This window comes from Notolabrus celidotus, chromosome 4 (assembly GCF_009762535.1).
Source record: "Notolabrus celidotus isolate fNotCel1 chromosome 4, fNotCel1.pri, whole genome shotgun sequence".
In the NCBI taxonomy this organism is placed as follows: Eukaryota; Metazoa; Chordata; class Actinopteri; order Labriformes; family Labridae; genus Notolabrus; species Notolabrus celidotus.
This window is the reverse complement of record NC_048275.1, coordinates 16199404-16220097: the sequence shown is the minus strand read 5'-3', so window position 1 is coordinate 16220097 and position 20694 is coordinate 16199404. Positions and strand designations below refer to the sequence as shown.

General features: G+C 39.4%; 2 protein-coding genes across 4 annotated transcripts in view; both read left to right on the top strand.

Annotated features, from left to right (window-relative positions):
• LOC117812092 (G-protein coupled receptor 26-like) overlaps positions 1-20694 on the top strand; it is a 158577-nt gene that overhangs the window by 6840 nt on the left and 131043 nt on the right. The window contains exon 2 of one of the 3 annotated variants that reach the window (XR_004631130.1): positions 7498-7549. The exons of the other annotated variants lie outside the window; for them this stretch is intronic. The gene's annotated coding sequence lies outside the window, so the exon portion shown is untranslated. Of the gene's footprint in view, positions 1-7497; positions 7550-20694 lie in introns of those variants that run through there. 3 annotated transcript variants of the gene reach the window in all.
• On the top strand, positions 17789-20693 carry hmx3a (H6 family homeobox 3a). Its single transcript, XM_034682697.1, is given in 3 exon segments — positions 17789-18086; positions 18089-18280; positions 19169-20693. Coding segments are annotated over 3 exon segments (909 nt in total). The 5' UTR covers positions 17789-17992; the 3' UTR covers positions 19792-20693.

The following is a 20694-nucleotide window of genomic DNA, read 5'->3' as shown; positions in this document are numbered from 1 at the left end:
ATAAAACAAAGGATGAAGAGTACATGTACACCATCAAAACAGCAGATCATAAACAGTTTGTCGGGGCTGTAAGCTATTGATCATTTAAACATGACACTGTTGGTTCAATTGACAGATGCTAACAATAGGAACTGCTCATTCCTGCTGTAATGAAAAATAACATTCAATTAATTTTGAAGAAATCTAATACATCATTGTAATAAATATTTGGAATCAATTGCAGCACAAAACAACAACAAATTATAAAAGAGAAAACTGTTCCCATGTGACTTTTCTTATTGAGCCGTTTTGCCAGAATCCTTTTCAAAACAAACCTCTGTTCATTTCTTTACAATCATTTCCTGGCATACAAAACATATTTTCTTTGCATATCTCTTTTTAAAAAAAATGCACACATTCACTTCATCAAGGTTTCTTATTGAAGTGGAAAGAAATACGTTTAATGTCAGATTTATTATTACACTCTCAAAAGGCAACTTCCGGAGTTATTTACCATGAAGTGCCATATGGTTTTTTTTTGGGGGGGGGGGGGGTAAAAATTATTAAATTGACTAAAAAAAAAAGTCAATACAAAATGTTGTTTTGTAAGAATTAGCATCAGGATTTTGATTTGTTTATAAAAATGTTGGCCAGTTCATTTTTTCAGTTTCTTTCAAAAACATCCAAACCGAAGGTCATCATATGTGATCATGTTCATTATTACAAACTTTGTGACATAATGAGTTAAGTTTCCCCAAACAAAAGCCTTCTATCAATACATTTACAAATATTGATCTAACCACTTGACCAGAATAAGTTTCCAATGCTCCCCTGCTGTTCACTTGTCTTTGTCTAGTTGGTGACTGACGTTAGACAGAGGTCTTCACCACAGTCAATGTTGGGTTGCATTTTGGATGTTGGGTCATTTTATGATGCAGTTGGGTTATTTTAGTTCGATGACAGCTTTTGTTAAGTGTGTTTTGTAAATCATAACAGAAAAGACAGCAAAACCTTGTCACATCATGCAGCAGTCAGTTTACACTCCAATAAACCTTTTGATGTGACTGGTTCTGTGTTTCTAAAACATCACATTTTAAACTAAGAATGAATGATATGTTACCTGTTTTCAATCCATACTTATATAAGTTTTTCCAAAATCAAATTCAGTCTGTATAATTCTTTCTTGTTTCAACATCAATCAACCAATCAATCAAGCTTTATTTATATAGAACCTTTCATACAAATCAAATGGCAACCCAGAGTGCTTTACAGCAATTGAAAACAAGAAAGCAGAAAAGAAATGATGGCTAGATATATTGAAAAACAAAAATGGATTTTAGAATTGAGACCAATGCACACCAACAACAATAAAGTATATAAAATAAAATAAAATAAAATAAAATAAAATATATATATATAATAAATAATATGTGTAATTAAAATAAGCAAAAACGTCAAATTAATATTAAGAATATAAATAGTTAAAATAAATACATTAAAAAGGGTAAGGATAAGTGTTGAAAATAAAGTAAAGGCTAAAAATATCAATAAAACTGAGTAGATGATATAAATAATTGAATTAATAAATACAAAATAAAAAATAAAAATTAAATATTTAAAATTAATTAAATCTTAACGCAACATTTAAATCAATATGGGAAAAAAAGTAAGAAATAAAATCATAAAACCCTTCATAAATGCAAGACTGAATAAACAAGTAATACATAACATGACAAACTCCTGGCACAGACAAAGATTCCCTCAGAGTTGGTCAGCTCAATATTAGTAAAATATGCATTGTGCAACTACATTGTTCAAAATTGCAATAATGACTCTAAACAACTGCTAATGAGTGTATATCAGCTGTAAACTCACAGTTTCTGCTGTTCTTCACATTACCTGTGTTTGCAAACAGGTTCCCTAAATACAAATAAATCCAAAAAGCATTTATTTTCTAGATTGGCACAAATCAATCTGACAGTAGCTGATAGCTAGCTTGAGTGCTATCTGACTGTATTAAAATGGTGTAGACAGCATGGCCATTTTCCCAGCCTTCCATCCAACATGTAAAGTGTGCACATTCTGAGTGAGGCAGCATTGCATTTTTGAGTCCTTATTTGTTATAATGAATGTAGTGTGCCGATTACAATAGGGACAAAATTGCAATCTGTTATGCAGCCCTACCTTAGAAGAAGAGGGAGTTACTCTACCCTGGCTGTACTGCTTGATTTAGGCAGATTTCACCAGTCAGAAGTATGTTTGTTGTTTGGACCTGACAGAGTGTCAAGTATTTCTTAATAATAGAGTATGTAGAGTCTCCAATTGTGATAAAGAAGACTTGATACTCCATCTGTTACTCATATAAGTGGGGTATGTGTATCAACAGTATTTACATACACCATAGATAGAGGAAACCACACCAGCCTCAGTCCGATGCTCCAGATGCTCCTCCTCTCTGTGCAGCAGCTCCGTCTATGGCCCTCCTGCAGGCATCGTTAGCCAGACAATGATGGGAGCTACCTCGGCCATAATGGGAAGGTTGACTGACCTCTGACCCCGTATCGATCCGCTGGCTGTGTCCAGCTGGGCCTCCCCAAACCCAGTCAGCTGGAGAGGTGTTTAAAAGCTAACACCCGGGCTCCCATCCACTCCACCACACAGTCATTAATTACATCATTTACCTGTGACAGTGACAAACATGCCCGGCCACGCCGCAGTTTATTAGGGTCACTGTATAAAGCCCAGGCCAAACCTGGATCAAAAGTGTGTATGTGTGTGTGTGTGTTTGTGCGTGCATGTGCAATGGGGAGTGAAAGACCCCGTCTCATACAGTATGGGATTATGAGTATAGGGGTCAAAGACGTGGCATGTCATTTCTGTCGTCCAAAGCATAATTATAATGTTAAAAATATATAAAGTTTAAAAAATACCACATTACAGTACTCAACTCTCTCCACTTTACCTACTCATATGAGTTTTCACTATTAAAAAAATCAAATTTAAAGAGCAATTGAGCTCAAAAATACAGAACTGTCCTTCCTGGATAACGTCCGGGCTTAAAATCTAATACAAAAATATGCTAAAAATGTCAGAAATCTTAATAAAAGCATTAATTGTGTACTGGGGCATAATTGTGTTGATATTTGCAATGATACCCACAAATATAGTCACAACACTAAGCTTATTTACATATTTATGCAAGAAATACTTTTGTCTACATATTTGGATTTCCGAATGTCCTTCCTGGGTAACACACATAAAGTGGCTATATATTACCATATTTGGATTTGGATAGTCATGTGACAGGCTATTGTATCGGCCAACAGTTTCTGGAGGACCCCCAAAAGATATCACATGGTCAGAAAGTCTCTCTTAAAATGTTGATATTTTGACCTTTTTGGTCACTGGTGCACTATGTCCTCAAATCATGTGTCTTTCTGGATAACGCTAATAAAACTTGTATTATGTTTATATATTTAAAAATGACCTATCTCATGTTAAATATGACATTGGTGTGTTGAAGGTTAAGTAAACATTTTACACAGTATGACTAGTTAGTGCCTGATTATAAAGGGAAAACATTGTTTTTGTCCTTCCTGGATAACGATATGTCCTCCCTGGATAACAAAGATCTTCTGTTACCCAGGACATGTCCTCTGTTATCCAGAGTGGACATGTTAATCAATACAGATTTATATTAGTATATGTTGCTTTTTAGGCATTGACTTGATATTGTTATATTATATTAATAACAATATTATGTATTTTTTAGCTTTTGTGGCATTTTTTGTCATTATTTTTCACATTATTCAATGATAGCAACACTGGTCATTATCATAGATTTTTATGAAGTTTTTGCCCAACAATGAACCAATATTTATGCTTTAATAAGTTGCAAAGCCTGCAGAGCTAGTTCAGGCAAATAAGGTTTTAGTATAGCTTTTGATATTTAAGGTTCAGTTTTGTCCTTCCAGATGCCACTGTCTAATAAAGAGAGGCAGAGACTTTTCAGGGCCAGGAAGAATGCTGACCCAGGAGCTAGGGCTGAGTATCTTGAGAAAAAGAGAGAATGGTATTGTAATTTAGTAATGAAATGACAAGGCAGTTAAGTTAAATAGAACTTCAAAAGGCTTAGATATATTAGTTAAGCAATGTGTCAACTTAATGAACTCACGACACGCCAGAACCTATTCATGAATCCGCTCTTGAAGCTGAATCTGAAGTTGCATTTCTGCATAAGTTACATTGTTGCATGAAACTAAAGATTAAAAGATGGAAGAAAAAAAACATCTTTTCAAATCTTTAACAGTTGCCAGTCTCTTTGTAATACAGTATGTTTGTTAAAAATGATGTTCCTGAAACAGCCTTTAATGATAATAATCGATCCTGAAATCTTGCGTTGGTCATTCCTGGCTAACAGCATGTCATTCCGGGTAACAATGACAGTCAAGTAATTTAACCCAGATTTTCATGATATACCACTCAATCATGTTTTTTGAGTTGAGGATATAATAACAACGCTTTTACCTTTACTGTTAAACATTTTAAGACATTTTCCATCATTTTTCTCTTTTTGGCATTGAATAATGTGTAATGAACAGGAACTAATGATGCCATTTCAGTGAAAATGTCCATATATATTACATAAATTGTGATAAAAATGTTGTTTTCTGAGCAGTATTTGTTTGTTGTGCTCTAACTCTAGTTATCTAATAACTTTTAAATGACAAGAATTATAGATATTTTAATTAATTTTCAAATCCATTCCGTTACCCAGGAAGGACATTTTTCACGGAAAAAAATCATGTGATTCACTGAAAAATGTTTATTGCATTTTTAAAACAAATTCCTGTTGTTGAGCTGTATACAGAACACTCTAATAAAGATAGAAAGTGTCTAAATAGGCATTTTTAGCCACTTTGGTTTTTTTTCAATTTTCAAATCCTTATTCGTCTTTGACCCATAGATGTATGCTCCAAAGGGGTGTGTGACTGCTTCGTCCCAGCCTGCCGAGCTCCTTAGTGGGGGAGTTTATTTTGATTTATTTGATATGTTGAAAGACAAAGATTGCCAATTTTCCCGTACAGAAAAGAATATGAGTATGGATTCTAGAAACATGGGGGGGGGGAAATCACAAACAAAACCACCAGCAGAGTTTATCATTGTAGTCCTTGTAAAACACCTCACAGGCAACAGTATTTGACATGTTTCTGGATGAAATATAAAATCTTGCAGATTTAAGACCACTTTCCTTTTATGTGTTTTCTGTTTTTGCTTTTTATGCCAATTTGCTGACTCAGTTCTTGGCTGGTCTTTGTTGTCTTTGCTGCTCACATGTGGCTGGTTGTTTGTGGCCCATTTCCTCTGTTGCTGCCTTTGCATTGCCTCTTATTTCTGCAGGGGTTTCCAACTCTACATCAACCTAAAAATTCCTCCCCTTTCCCCTGCTGTCAGCCCTCTATCGTTTCTCCTCGTTCAGCTTCACCCTTTCCTTTTTCTCTTTACAGTAGCCCTCCACACAATAAAAGATCATTGGTTTCCTCTTGCCATACCTTTCCCACTACACACTGGTATTTCAATCTCGACTCAATCGAGAAGCCTGACCTGCAGACATAAAGAATTGGCTTTAAGGCTTTCCAAATGGAACTAAATCTGCTGCAGGTCACACTGGGGGAAAATAAGCGGCAAATGTAAGTAAGCATGAAATAGTTTTTCATAAATAATCCAAATGACAGCAGGCTTTCTAATGGTGCCAGGGGGCTGTAAAAGAATATGTTGCCAATTTCTGCACTATTAAAGGGAAATAGAAAGCCAAATACACAACGGTGCAGGCGGAAAAGTTGCATACCCCGGCCTGTTGGAGTGGAGATTGAGGACACAGTTGGGTGTAAGAGGTAGTTGTAGTCGGAGGTCGGGTGGTGGAGTGATGGCTAGCTTTACAGTCAAGGTCCTTCCACTGAGAGAGAAAAAAAATGCCCCTCCTTCACATCTGATCAATCGGTCAATAACTGCCCCCTCTCTCTTGCGTGTGCACAGGTAGGCTGCTCTCTGTGCATTGCTGATTTGATTTGCACTCATGTTTTTACAAATAATCGATGCTCCGTTTTGACTAACACAAGGGTCTGTGAAATACTACATGAAACCATTGACAGAAATGAAAATAATCAGATATAGTAGTTCTGAATGGTAAAAAGTATTAAAGTATCTGGTGACCCAAACCTACAAGAACCATCTTACTAGTTGTGATCATATTTACTCACTATGACTATCCAAAAATGAACTGAACTTTAATCATTTTGTAAAATATCAGTCAAGTGGTCGAGAATGTTTGGATACTGGGTGTTAAGTGGGCAGGTTATAAGTTGGATATTTATTATGAATGAAATAACCAATCATAAAAAGAATAACCCCAAAGTCCCTCCCGCACAAGTGCAACAAAACAACTCCACTCTTGCTTACTGCCTCTTTGTCTGAACAAATTCATCCCTTCGTTGCTTTTTCTATTAGTTTGGGGAATAAAGAGCGTTCCTTATGCTGTGCTATCTCAGTCATAATACATTTGATTAGGCTCCTTGGTGTCAGTGCATCTACTTGAGAGGCGTGTGTGTGTGCGTGCGTGCGTTTGTGCATGTGTGTGTGTGCGTGTGTGTGTGTGGAGAGGCTGATTTGAAGTCCCCTTGAGTCAGAATGTGTTATTTATTGCTATTAAATGGTTAATTTTCCTGCGTGCCCTCAGGACCTCAGGGTTGGTTAAGACATGATGGAGATAGAGTTGTCAAGGGTTGGTGTGCATGCTTGATGCATTAGGGGAGCAGCCCTGATAGATCCATTAAGAATGTTGCATTTATTTCATTTTTACTCAAACAAAAGGAAAATGATGATGTGATTCAGAAAATTGTATCGTTTTTTTTTGGGTAAGTGTTTGACGTAGCTTCAAGTTTCCAGACAGTAAATCAATCTGCATTAGAGTTGTTCACGTTTAGTCGACCACATGATTAAACCTTGCAAGTCGTCACTAAAATGATTGGTCTGTTCAACAAATTAGCAATATTTTTAAATTGTTCACTACCAGCCGGAGCTGTAGCCCCAGTTAATGGCTACTGTCACTTGCCATTGTTTAGTAATGCTGGATGTAAACCAACACATACAACATTTTGTAACGCAGTATGATTAGCCAGTATTTGATCAGTTTTTGATGTGTGAGGCTGTGTCTGGTTAAAGTGGCATATAACTCCTCATTTCTGGCAACATGTAACCAGCACAGGCATTTGGATGCTAACCTGCAAGGTGGACCAAAGGCTGGTGGTGCTGGCTCTGGTAATGTTAGCCACACTCAACAAACCAATTTGACATTGTGATCCAGTGATTAGCCATATATACAGATATTTTCTAAGTGTTTTCTTACTTTTAGACAAGTTGGTTTGTCTGAATTTTAATTTCAGTTTTAACATTGATATTTAGTTGCTTAAGAACATCCCCTAATTTATGTGTTGCTGTATTTTTCCCATCTTAAACTAGGTAAAACCAAAGCGGCAACCTCCAGTCTAAAAATATGAGTCCAATGCGGAAGTGCTGAAAACTGCAGTTCATTGAGGATCTACTTGAGGCTGGCTCCAGAAGTACCGCATGCACACCAATTCAAAAAAGACGATATTTACAGCAGAAATAAACATGTTTACTGCCTGGTACAAAAGACGAGTGTAGTCTGGATAGCTCATTTCTCGATCGTCACACACTGTGGGGGGGGGGGGGGGGGGGAATTTTTTTTCTAACCACGCAAATTCTAAGATATTTAGATTACGAGTTTTTCAATAAGAGGCACAGCTGACTTGATTGGCAGGCGGGAAAACTGTAGCTGATGGCTAGGAGGCTCAAAGCCCGCCTCTTTACGTCACAATCGCTCGACAGCAGCAATATGGCTGCTGCAGACGATTGGCCTCAAAACAGCGCTTCAGAAACAGATGGGTGACGTCACGGATACTACGTCCATATTTTATAAAGTCTATGGGTAAAACCATTAATCTTTATCAGGAAAACAATGTCATTTTGACATCAGAGTATAAGGTAAATGTAAAAATTCCCTTCATTTCACACTTGCAGACATACACACTTCCTCTCACAGTCCAAAAACATACTTACCAGGTGAATTGGTCACTCTAAAATTGCCCGTAGGTGTGAGTGTGTGCGTGAATGGTTGTCTGTCTCTCTGTGTTAGCCCTGTGATGGGTTGGCAACCTGTCCAGTGCGTACCCTGCCTTCCGCCCGAAGCCAGCGGGGAGAGTTTTCTGAAGTTAAAACAGGAAAGTTTTTATTTTTCCAGCAGCAACAAAGTTGGATTTGTATCTCCTGTAACAAACTTTCATCTTTATTCAACTAAATATGTAATGCTGACATGACTAAATACAATTTAAGCACATTAAATCTACCCTTACCTTGTGTAAAATCCAGGGTCCTGTGTGTGTGTGTATGTCTGAGCAAGCATCTATGGTCTCTGCTCAAGTTTCCTCTCATTAGCCAGTCTTGACAGCTGCGAGAAGAGGCAGAGGAGCCATACTAATCAGCTGACAGTAATAGCACTCTTTACCAGCCCACGACACAAGAGAGGGAGAAAAGAGAGCAAACAAACACCAATTACTGTCCATCATGAAGGGGTGGGGGTGGGGGTGGGGGTGGGGGTGCAACCATGTTTGGGCGCTCTTTGTGATCATGTGCTCCTTGCTACACTCACAGACCAAACAAGAGGGTCAGCAGTGTCCACAGGGAGGATATGAGTATTAGTGTCAAGTAGGAAAACTCTTTTTTTGCTCTCTGACCTGGAGATTGGGACTCTTGTTGAGTTTAATAGTTGAGTTCCTGTTTTGTGTTTGGGTATGTCCTCTTCAGTTTTGGAGCATCCATTACCCATTTTTCATGTGTGTCAGATTGCGGCAGTTTGATGGCAAAGCGGAAACAAAGAGGCAGATAAAAGTGCTATTAGTTTTGATTGGTTGGTAATAGGCCTTTATTCATTAGCCAATGTATTGATCCATCAGTAACCCATTTTGGCTCGTTCCTGACCCATGAGCTGAAACTCAATCCATTTCTGAGACAAGACAAAGTTGACCTCTGCCCCCTCACATGCTTGATCCCAAAAAGAAGATCTGTTTCCCTTGTAATCTGGAGTTCTGTCACCTTACATTGGAGCACTGACATCAGTCTCGTATGAACGTGACGGGCTGCTGGCTGAGAGATTGAAGCAGAGCTGAGTCTGTCTGAACTACGTGGCCTGTGGACGCTGGATTCACTGGGGTCCATTCCTCTGGTCTACTTCTGGGGTCTAGAGTAACACTTTCCCATCCCTCTCAGGGCCACATCCTTGATACCAACAGCTCCTCAATTATGCAGTGACACTGAGAGATCAGCTGTCTCTATGGATGTGGACAAGATAATGTGGTGATACCGAGTGTGCATTACGCCAGTTCCCTGGTTCAGGGCTCTGGGTCTGTGGCCAAGATCTTTAAAAGACAGTAGAGTCAGTTAACCTTTTTTGTTCGTGCTTTCTTGATGCAGGTATTTGGTGCCCTCTATAGAGATAGTAATTCCAAACTGATACAGGTTGTTTGGTTTGAATCAGTTAAAGATTCATAGTCACCAATTGAGTTGTTCATCATTGGTTTTCTAAGCTAAGCAATCTAATACATTACCACCCATGTCATTATACCAAGTGGCAACTTGTGGTATGTAAAATGAAGTTCATGTGGAAGTGCTAAAAATTGCAGTTCCTTAAGTGTCCACTAGAGGCTGGCCCCAAAAGCCAAAGAAAATGCGTTTTTCGACCGCAGGAACTTTCCCCCCGGAACTAGGGACTTTACCCCGGAACTACGTGCGTTTCGACCTGTGGAACCAGGGTCTAAATTTAGTTCATGGGTAGATAATCTCCCCCCTGAAATGCCCCTGCTTGGGGGGGTAGTACTTTTCAAAGTTCCTGGGACTTTAGATGTTTGTGGAGTTTACACAGTTGTTGAAACAGAAGGAGTTCCTGGGAATGCATACCAGTTTAGTTTTTTGTTAAGATTTCAAATTATTAGTTAATATAATTTATTTTCTCCATATGTCACTGGCCTGATTTGCACAATCTACCCAGTGACTTCAGCCCGCGGTCGAAACGCAGACATAGTTCCGGGGAAAGTATTTCTGGGGCTAAAAGACCCGGGAACTCAAAATGCACCTAAACTCAATTAGAGCCAATATTAAAATGCTTATTTTTACAGCAGAATTCAAAACATATTTACTGTCTGGCACAACATTGGTTTTGTCCCCTTATCTTTCTATCTGCAACAACTGTATGGGGGTTGATTTAGGAAAACAAATATCCATCTGCTTTGAGGTATCAAGGTTAAGAATAATACATGTAAAAGAAGACAGCATTTACAAATGGCGACTTATGAGTGAGAACCTACGCTGCAAGTATCACAGTCTGAGATAAACCCTATATATACCCTTATTTTTGTACTGCTAATATTTAGCCTCAGCTATCCTTAAAGACTGGGAACAGTGGGATTTAAACGGCATAGCTATGTTTAAAAGCAACAAAATCCACCTCACAGTACCTCTACAGCTAACTTATATTTAAACTAGCTAAGTGAACACTAGCTTTGTTTATTTGGTACAACAGGATTCACTGGATGACTGTTTCTAGTCTTAGATCTTTAACTTTCTGGACTCTTACTTGTGACACATATGAAGATAGCCCCAAATTAATGTAGTACTGTCAAATTAACATATTTTCTGCACTGATTAAAGTTGTAGATTTGAATTTCAGGATCTTTACATTTTATCATAACCAGACTAAATGTGTCCCCCTTCTTCCAGTCTCTGAGCTCAGCTATGCTAAGTCTCTGCTTGCTCTGTGTGGCATCAGTCTCCTCATTTAAGTCCAAGCAAGTCTGCTAATAAGTGTATTCAACAAAATGTCCATCTACTTTATATACTTTTTGCTGATGAGTTTACATGAATCAATGATGTGTGTAATAAGATTTGAAATAAACAAGTTCCTCTTTTTAAACTACAGTCTCGGTTGAATGGGTCGCTCAGGTCACATTTAGATATTGTTAAGTGGCTTTGAATAGCTGCCTTGATTTCACAGTTCCAAATGACCCGCGATAATCAGGTCATTAAAATGAGCCCATTCTCCACATCTGACACACTTCCACTCCCGCCTCATCTGAATAACAAATCAGCTCTGGAGTGCTTTCTCAAACAGAAGGAAGGAAAAAAAGAGAGGAGGGAAAACCGACTTTCTCTTTATTTTCAGTTTAACCTTATCTCTATATTCAGGAGTAAAAAAGGTAAGTAAGCTAGAGGGGGGAAAGGTCCCGTCAAAAGTGCCAGTGCCTGTGTGAAAGTACCCGGTTTCTTAATTCATCCCTTAGGACCGGATAAGTCTATCAATCTGTTAAATTGGAAAGCCATTAGGTGCCCTGGTTTATGTGTTTCAAGCTGTTAACTAGAGGCTGATTGATTGTTGTTCCTTTGATGGGATATGCTGATCTAATCTCACTGTGTGCACGTTTGCAATAAATTACACAATTCATTTCCCCCATTTAGAGGGGGGGAAATCACACCTCCAGGCATGCCTACGCTCTGCAGGCAAAAGAGCAGGGAACCTATTTTATGGCGCCATTTAGCCAGCAAGCTTTCAGCGATCCCAGCCTTCTTTCTAACCCCCTCCCCTCGCCCTCTACCCCTCCAAAAAATCGAAGCATAATCAAGGTGTATGTTTAGAAAATTTATTGTTATAATTTTCCCCCATAATCTCTTCCATTTTCTCCTAGCCATGCCGACATAGATCATCATCTAAAAAGAGAAAATGGATAGCAGTTTAAAATTTATCGGTCTTTGATTCTCAATTATACGTGTTTATGACTTCATCTGTCTTCAGTGACTTCAACCTTTTCCATTATGGTGGAATATTGTTTGTACGGAATCCATTAAATTCACAAGGCAGGACTCTAATGGTGGGGCTGCAGCGATTTGCAGAGGGAAAAGTTTTGAAAGGTTGGCTTTAGGAAAAGCGTGGCTGTTATGACACAAGAAATTGCTTTATTGATGGGCTGCTCTGCTGCCTGTGCATTTGGCCATTTGTTACCCGGCCCATATCTATATCTCAGGCTGACACTGATGAGAACTTTTCTGTTGCCCTCTCCAGATTACCGAGTTGTAATGACACATACGGGCAGACAGGCAGGCTGGGTAAAAGCTGACGATCCAGGGCAGAGCTTTTGGAGGTACAGAGGGTGGATATTGAGGCTGGGTGCCTGCAGGGCTCAGATGAAGCTGCCCATAATGGAGAAAAAGGGCTACTTTGCTGCTATGACTGTTTCCATCCAAACCTTACAGGGGTCATCATCTCTGCTGAGAAACAATAAAGGAAGAGAAGAAGTGATAAAATGAAAGCAGGAGAGATAAAGAAAGGGATATGACTTCTATGTCCCATAGCTACACATAGGGATCATGTTAAATGGGGATTTCAGATGATTTCTGAAAGGAAGTGATCATGCACTGAGGGAGTTTCACTGCAATGAGTCCATTTGCCACAAAACTGTCACTCCCCTCCTTAAATGCATATTGTTTCCTGTTTACACAGGAAGTAACAAGATTCCCTCTAGTCAAGTGGCCGCTGAAGTGTTCCAACCCGGATGACATTGAGCTCCTTCGACTGGCTGGTGCAAGAGGCCGAGTAAAAGCTAATCAGGCTGTAATTCAAGATTCGCCTGGCCACTTAGGATCAATACCTGCACAATCCCAATTAAAGCTTGCCGGGTCAGTGGAGGGCCACCAATTCTCTTACAAGTTAAAAGCAATACTTAAATCCAAGCAATCTCAGCGTGGCCTTCGTTTGGTTTAATGGCTCAACAAGAGCGTCCAGTTAAAAGTGCAAGAAGGACACAGGGCAGACAGGTTACAGTGATTCAATGCTGCCGTTTTGTGTGGATGTGGTTTGACGCCAAGGTGTTGTTCAACAGGATTCTGTGCAAACTCTGTTTTCAATTCCTCATACCAAGGGGAACAACAATGTGTTCTGAAGGGTTTTATGCATGGATAGTGTTTCATCAGCTGACATCCATGTTTACCCACGAGTCATTTTGTACTAGTACGTTATATTTACTCTGACAGGCTTGTAACGCAGCAGAGCCGGAGCATTGCTGTTATTCGAACAGGATAAAAACTATTCATAGCCCCAGAAACAGTGGAGTAAAGCTGTTCAATGTATGCCCTACTCTAAATACATTTGTGTACCTCATACTTAACTCATATATATAACAAGTTTAACTACTATTAACTGACTACAAATGAAAATTGGATGTACAAGACCTCTAAATTGTATAATATGACACATAATTACAATTGAAACTATCACTAACAATGATGAAACACATTAAATGTGCTAAAAAAACAAAACAATAATGATGATACAATCTGTACTGAGGCAATTAATAGTCATTTAGTGTTATATTGCAAATGCATGTTTACTTTAAAAGGTATTGTAAATGCAGAACCTTAACTTGCAAAGGCATATTTTTGCATTGTTTTCAGACAGCCATGCTAACATGCTAACACATACTGTAATACATCAATGCATAAGCAAAAAATAATCTAAAAACATCGACATAACTCACAGGGGCTGTTTTATTTTTGACCATGTGAGTTCCTTCACTGAGCAGGCATACATTGCTAATAATGGTTGCGCACTCTATATTACAGTGTTAGTATTTTTCACTATTCATTCTTTTGCTCGAGTAAATAATCTGAATATTTCCTCCACCGCTGCTCAGAACTCAAAACACAAACTCGCAGTACCACCGTCAACATCTCACATTCTCTACTATTTTTCCCCATTATCCCTCCGTTCCTCTCCCTCTGAGCTTGTGCTGTTGCATCCATGTCTTTTATCACAATCTTGACCCACAGAAAGGAATTCTCACAAGATATCAAAACAAAAATCTATATTTAATATGGGAGCAATTACAAAGCGAAGTTGGCTGCACAGGGCCGTTGTCACCAGAGCGCGTGTTTTTCATCAAATAGGTCATTAGATGATGATGGATGTAAACCTATAAAGTATCTAAACTGGACCTTTTAACAAACCACGAGCAACACTATCATTTCTCTAATAGAACCTGCTGACCGTGTCATTCCCTCCTGCCATTTGTCATTTTTCCTTGTGAAATAATCAATATCTGGGCGCTTTGAAATAAATAATATAAAAGTCATGGTAACCTACCCGAGGAGCAACAAAAATAGACTTATGGGGCATTCAGAAGGCCTATATAGCCTCTGGGCACTGTGTACTGCATGTTTCTAATCGATGCATAATATGAACTGTATTCTTGAAAACAAAGAGCTCAGGATCTTAGTTTGTGCAGTTTGTTTTCAGGGTAAACAGCTGTTGTGTTCCTTTTGTCCTAGGTGAGGCATGTTGAGTACTATTATTGCATGTATATTGTACTAAGTTTGTCTGTGGCTTTTTATTCTACTGGCACATAATCTATTTAACTATTCAAAAATAGAAAAGAAGAATCAAGCCTCTAAAATGAATGCCTAGAGACACTTGATAAACTGTGTATATTGTGTCATAGTGACAGAAAGTTGCCTTTGTTTGGCAAACATCATAAAAAAAAACATTCAACCCATTAGACAATTAAAACATATCAAGAGTTTAAATAAAATACAAATTAAATGTAACCTGTGCTACTTTTGACAAAGTCAGCACTGTTTTGGATTCAATTCAGCACAATTATTATTGATCATTTTAATAGTGTGTTTAATGTGTAATTCAATCTCAAAGATCATTGGTGTGAGCACAGATGCTACTATTTTTGTACACCTATCAATTTGGCAAGGCTTCTTGTTGTGCATGTCAGCTATGATATATAACCCCAATTCCATAAGAGTTGGGACGTGATTATGTGCAAAATGCAGTTTGGTATCTTCTTGTTGTATTGTGCAAGGTCTTCCCCAAAATGGCATTGTCTGGATGGCAGCATATGATGCCCCAAAACCTTTATTGTTGGGCATTAATGGTGCCTTCCAGGATGTGCAAACTAGCCATGCCATATGATCTTATACATCTCTGTACCATCAGGGATGCTGCCTTTTTGAGCTGTGCTCTGACAACAAGCTGGGTGGTCCCTCTTCTCTTTACAGTGGATGATACAGCATCCATGATTTCAAAAAAGAATGTCAGATTTTAAATTGTCAGACCACAGGACAATTTTCCACTTTGCCTCAGTCCATCGTAGAGGAGCTCGTGCTCAGAGAAGTCGCCAGTCTTTCTGGATCATGTTTAAATATGTTATGCATGGTACAGTTTTAACCTACTTTTGTGGATTGCAGTGAGAAACAACGTACAATGGTTTTTAGACTTGATTTGAGTCTGTGCAGTGATTTCTACCCAGTGTCATGTCTGTTTTTTAATGCAGTCCCACAAGATCATGGCCATTCAATATCAGTAATCAGTCATGTCACTTTTGTACAGAGATTTGTTCAGATTCTCCAGATCTTTTAATGATGTCATGTACCATTAGTTGATGAAATCCACTCAGGAACAGGCTTTGCTGAACACAATGGAAATTTCCAAGCAGGAACAGTTTAACCCATTTTCCCTTTGAGAGACCCCGAAAAACAAACCGTCTTATATTCTGGATTTTATGGTTATACCTGTTACAACCTATCTATTGCCCACCATTCATTATGAGAAGCAGCAGTCTATTCATTGTGTTCAGTAGTTTTATGGAGTGTAAAATTAACAGCAATATTTCAAAACAGGAAATTACTAGACTTTCTAAGAGCAACCTTGTCTTCCTATCAAGTTTCTGGAGAGGTGTTCATTTTCTTTAAATACTGATTAGGTATCTTGGAATAATGTGAATTTATTTAAATGTGTACATACGGGAAGTTCCATCAAAATGAGCACACTTTGTGCCTCTTTCTTAGAGTGCTATCACATACCTGCGATGATGACCAGGCAAAGCAAACAGTAATTACACCACAGTAACAGGATATCTCCACTTGAGCAGCTAACTTAATGAATAACACGTGTTAATTATATGGACACAAGGTTGTGTGTACGAACTCTCCATCTGATGGAGGGAAAAGTACAATGGCGTCCAGAGCAACCTTTAGCTGGTCACTACTTTTCAAATAATAAATGTCTCTAATGAATGGATTGTTAATATGATGATTAATGAGTAAAATAAAATTAGTTAGGTCACAATAGATGATCACACTGCATTAAAAGACAAACAGAAAAACAGTCTTCTGCCTTCTTGTTTGGGTTTCAGACAAACATGTTTTTATTACATTTTGGGGAGAATGTTTGAGCTAACTGGATGGTTATTGTAACCTGGTCAATAAAGAAAACGCACCTGACCCCGGTCTTAAAGCCTCACCCACATAACCAACATCATCACCCTACCTGATTTGTCTTGTGGGCTCCTACCTCTTGCCCCTACATTGGAGGCGAGTCCCCACAATGTGATTAATACAAGCATCTTATACTGGCACTCCTTTTTTTTTTTCCCCACACACTTGCATTTCCCCCTCATGGCCCATAGAGGACGCTGTCCCCTTGTCTTTCTTCTACACCAACCAATGGACTGCTTTTTAACAAGTCAATTAATATCAATGAGTGAATATACATAGCACATTTACAAAGAGTGCAATCTGAGGGATGAATTAACCAATCGATTAGGGAGGAATAAATGACTGTGCGACCCGCAGACATGCTGGAAGTGGCCCTCGCTGGAAATCAATGAATTAGAAATATGAATCTAATCGGCCTTTGGTGACACGTCGAGGAGCTGCAGCCTGATCTCTGCAAATGAAATAGCTGCAAACACTGAGGGACCTTGTGGGCAATGGAACTGTCACCGTTCTCTATTAGTTTAATCTACTTATGTTTTGTAAAGTTACAGGATTAGTATTTTAAAGAATTCATCAAAGCTATAGAGTTTAGTTTATAGGAAATAATAAACATGGATAAAAAGGAAGACTAATCCAAAAGTTTTGCTGTGTTTGAGTTGTTGCTATTTTTTCCACGAGTTGGCATGGCAGTGCAATTGTCATGTGCTTTTTGGTTAGCTGTACAAGTTTAATATTCATTTTATAATAAGGCCTATATATTGCTATATTCAAAACCATCTGTTTGAACGGACTCCATAAGAAATCACAAGATTGGGGCCCTGTTGCAAGCTTCATGTACAGGCCTTTATACCATTAAGACTACAATTTAAAGTACATTTTTTAAGTAGTTTTGTTTAATAGAAAAATCATATTTCTAACACCTACGATCTACTCACAGCAGCTGATTTTTTGTGAAAGTGGTTGAAAATGTTTCTCTTAAGAATTAAAAAAACCCTGTAGTTTATGATCAAACTAAATCACTCATAATATTTGTTGCGTTTATCCCAAACCTTCCTTTTTGGCGCTAACAGCCCTGTGCTCATTTGCTGCCTAATTGGACTGTATGAGACCAATAACAGGCGAGCACACAGCCTGCAGCCAGAGCGTGCAGAAGGGGGGAGGATGCTCTCTCTCTCTCTTTCTCTCTCCCTCTCTCTCCTCACAGTCTCTCCCTTAATCCCATTTGCCATTGTACATGCCCAATCGCCTATACTTTCCGCATTTAACTTGGATGACATTTTTATTTCATCATTAGCATCAGACGCGAGACTGACTGACACGGTGGACACGGTTTGCGTTTTGACAGAGCCCGGAATGACACATCTCGGTGGTTTTACGCAACTTTTTGCCGTACAAACATTTTATTTGATTATTTTTCTAGCCTAGAAGGACGCGTGTTTTGACGCGCTCTCCAGGTGTGAAATCGAGCCTCCGCGTAAAACCGCAGAGAAGACTAAAACAGGGACTCCTCACAGGCAGGATATCCACAGTCTGTAAGTCAGCCTCGTATTCGTCCTGCTCTTTAATTCCTACTTCCGTGGTCCTCCGCGTTCAGACCACAGCCACAGCGATGCCAGAGACAACGCAAGAGACGTGCGCTCCGGCCAAGGACTCTCCTTTCTTTATCAAGAACCTGCTCAACTGTGACAGCAAACCGTCAAAACCAGACCCGTGCTTGCTGCCACCAAGGCGGCCTTGGAGGGAGGATTTTCTCTTTCCCAGGTCGCGGACTTCACCTTTCCACGCTTCGACCTGCCCACACAGAGGTTCAGTCTACCGGCTCACTACCTGGAGCGCACCTCGGCGTGGTGGTACCCCTACACCCTCGGCGCAACCGCCCACCTGCACAGAACTGAAAGTAAGACTCACTCAGAAAAAACATTTATTGTATGTTATAGAATTTAACTTTTAAGCAAGATTGTGTAGCATCTCTAGCTTTTGAATGACACGGTGTAGTTGGAGTGTTGCTCTTATATCATTCAAATAGACAGGGAAAACTTTATTTTCCAAATACACATCATGTATTTCAGCAAGATATCCCATGTGCGTTTTTTGACGCATTATTCCTCGTCATTGCACTTCCTCTTCAAAATAACGCCATAAAAGTGGAGTTTCGTGCACTTTGCTGTTATGAAATAATGATGCAGGGTGCAAAGTGATTTGGAGCCTTGTCCTCTTTATGTAGGCCTATTTTGTTATGCCACGACGCGGGATAATAGATCAATAAGTGACACACTGAGCATAAAATGAAGTAGACATCATCAAATCATAGGATGAGGGTGACGATGCGCAGCGTGCTTTTGATTTGTCTATTGGCGCTCAGTATGAACGTGTTACCCAAGAGGCTCGGTCACTGACAGCGTCTTTACCTGCCTGTTCCTCTGATTTATTCATGTGGGGTTTAACACACGCTGATGTGAATGTCAGTACCAAGTGTTCCTGCAAAGATATAAAGATTTTGACTGAATCTTAAAATGAAATGGATAATTTAAAGCTGATTTAACAAATATTAAACACATGTTTATTTATTTAAAAGTCTGTTTCAGGTGTGGGGTCAAAATTAAATGTTGAATTTATTTGAATACAGTGTTGTCAACTTCTCTTATTTTTCATACACTTTTCTATAACTATTTAATTTCCCACATAACAACAGTCTGTTCAACAGGCCATAGTAATACAAATACATTCATTAATTTAAACTAAAGGCCCCAATATTTATGCCCATTTTTTCCCTGTCTTTTTCCAGTTATCGAGAAACCAGGAGCCAGAGACTCCTCTCCAACCTCGGGCACAGACAGAGACTCGCCGGAGCTTGTCCTCAAGTCCGAGCCAGACGCCAAAGACGACGACGAGGACGATGACCACAACAACAACAAAAGCGGCGATGAGATCATCCTGGAGGAGAGCGACACGGAAGAGGCCAAAAAAGACGAGCTGGATGAGTGGAAGAAGAGGGACGACGACAAGAAACCGTGTCGCAAGAAGAAGACACGCACAGTTTTCTCCCGGAGCCAGGTGTTCCAGCTTGAGTCCACCTTCGATATGAAGCGCTACCTGAGCAGCTCGGAGCGCGCCGGTCTGGCCGCGTCTCTGCACCTGACGGAGACTCAGGTGAAGATCTGGTTCCAGAACAGGAGGAACAAGTGGAAACGGCAGCTGGCAGCGGAGCTGGAGGCCGCCAACCTGAGCCACGCGGCAGCGCAGAGGATAGTCCGGGTGCCCATCCTCTACCACGAGAACTCGGCCTCTGATAGTGGAGGCTCCGCCGGGAACGTGCCCGCGAGCCAGCCGCTTCTCACCTTCCCGCACCCGGGCGTCTACTACTCCCACCCCATCGTCACATCCGTACCGCTGCTCAGACCGGTTTGAGGAGAGCTGGACAAAAGCAACTCTCTCTAAAAAATAAAGACTGAATATTTTTGTACAACTGACTGAATGAAGAAAAAATAGACACAGTGACAGGCCTACATGGACCTTTATTATGGGAAATATAATGTGTCATTTTCTATGAGGGTGTCGTTTACACGTGATCCGACAACTCAGATCCCATGTTTATTATTATTAGTGTTATTATTATTAATATTAATATTATTATTATTATGCGGTATCACCTCAGGAGTCCACCTGCTTACACTGCCTGATGAGTGTCTTTTATTTTCCCCCTTGATTTTACATCATGACTGTTTCTAGGCTGCAGGTCAAAAAAGTTTGTTTACAAAGTTGAACGGCTCCAATGCGCGTGCCTGCTTGTTATTTAACACAATTATTTTGAATTATTTCACATTTTCATACCGATAATGCGCAACACACTGACGGTGAGCTGTGAATCAATTCGTCCACTAAGCCAGATACACACTATATATTTTAATTTTCAACTTTGGATATTATTGATGAGCCTTTGTTGTCCTTTTTAAAGCTATTGCTTTCTAAGCGCGTGACCGGGGACAATCAAAACACTCTGGACTGTAAAATAATCCTGTAGCTTTATGTTTAGTTTTAGTGACTCTCACTCTTGTTCTCTCTACATGGACGCGTCCTTCGAGCACAAGCGGGAGCTCCAGTGTGTCCTAATCTTCTTTGTGTTTTGGAACAGGCAAAAATATCGACGAAACACTGGTGTAAAAATCTGTAAATGTATATATTTAATGAGTAACGGGGGAAGAGGGGCTGCTACCTCCGGCTTCTCCTTTGTACAGAAAAAACAACGTTTTGATATTGTCATGCTGAACCATGTTGTGAAATAAAAGGAGAATATTCCTCACTTTTTAGGAT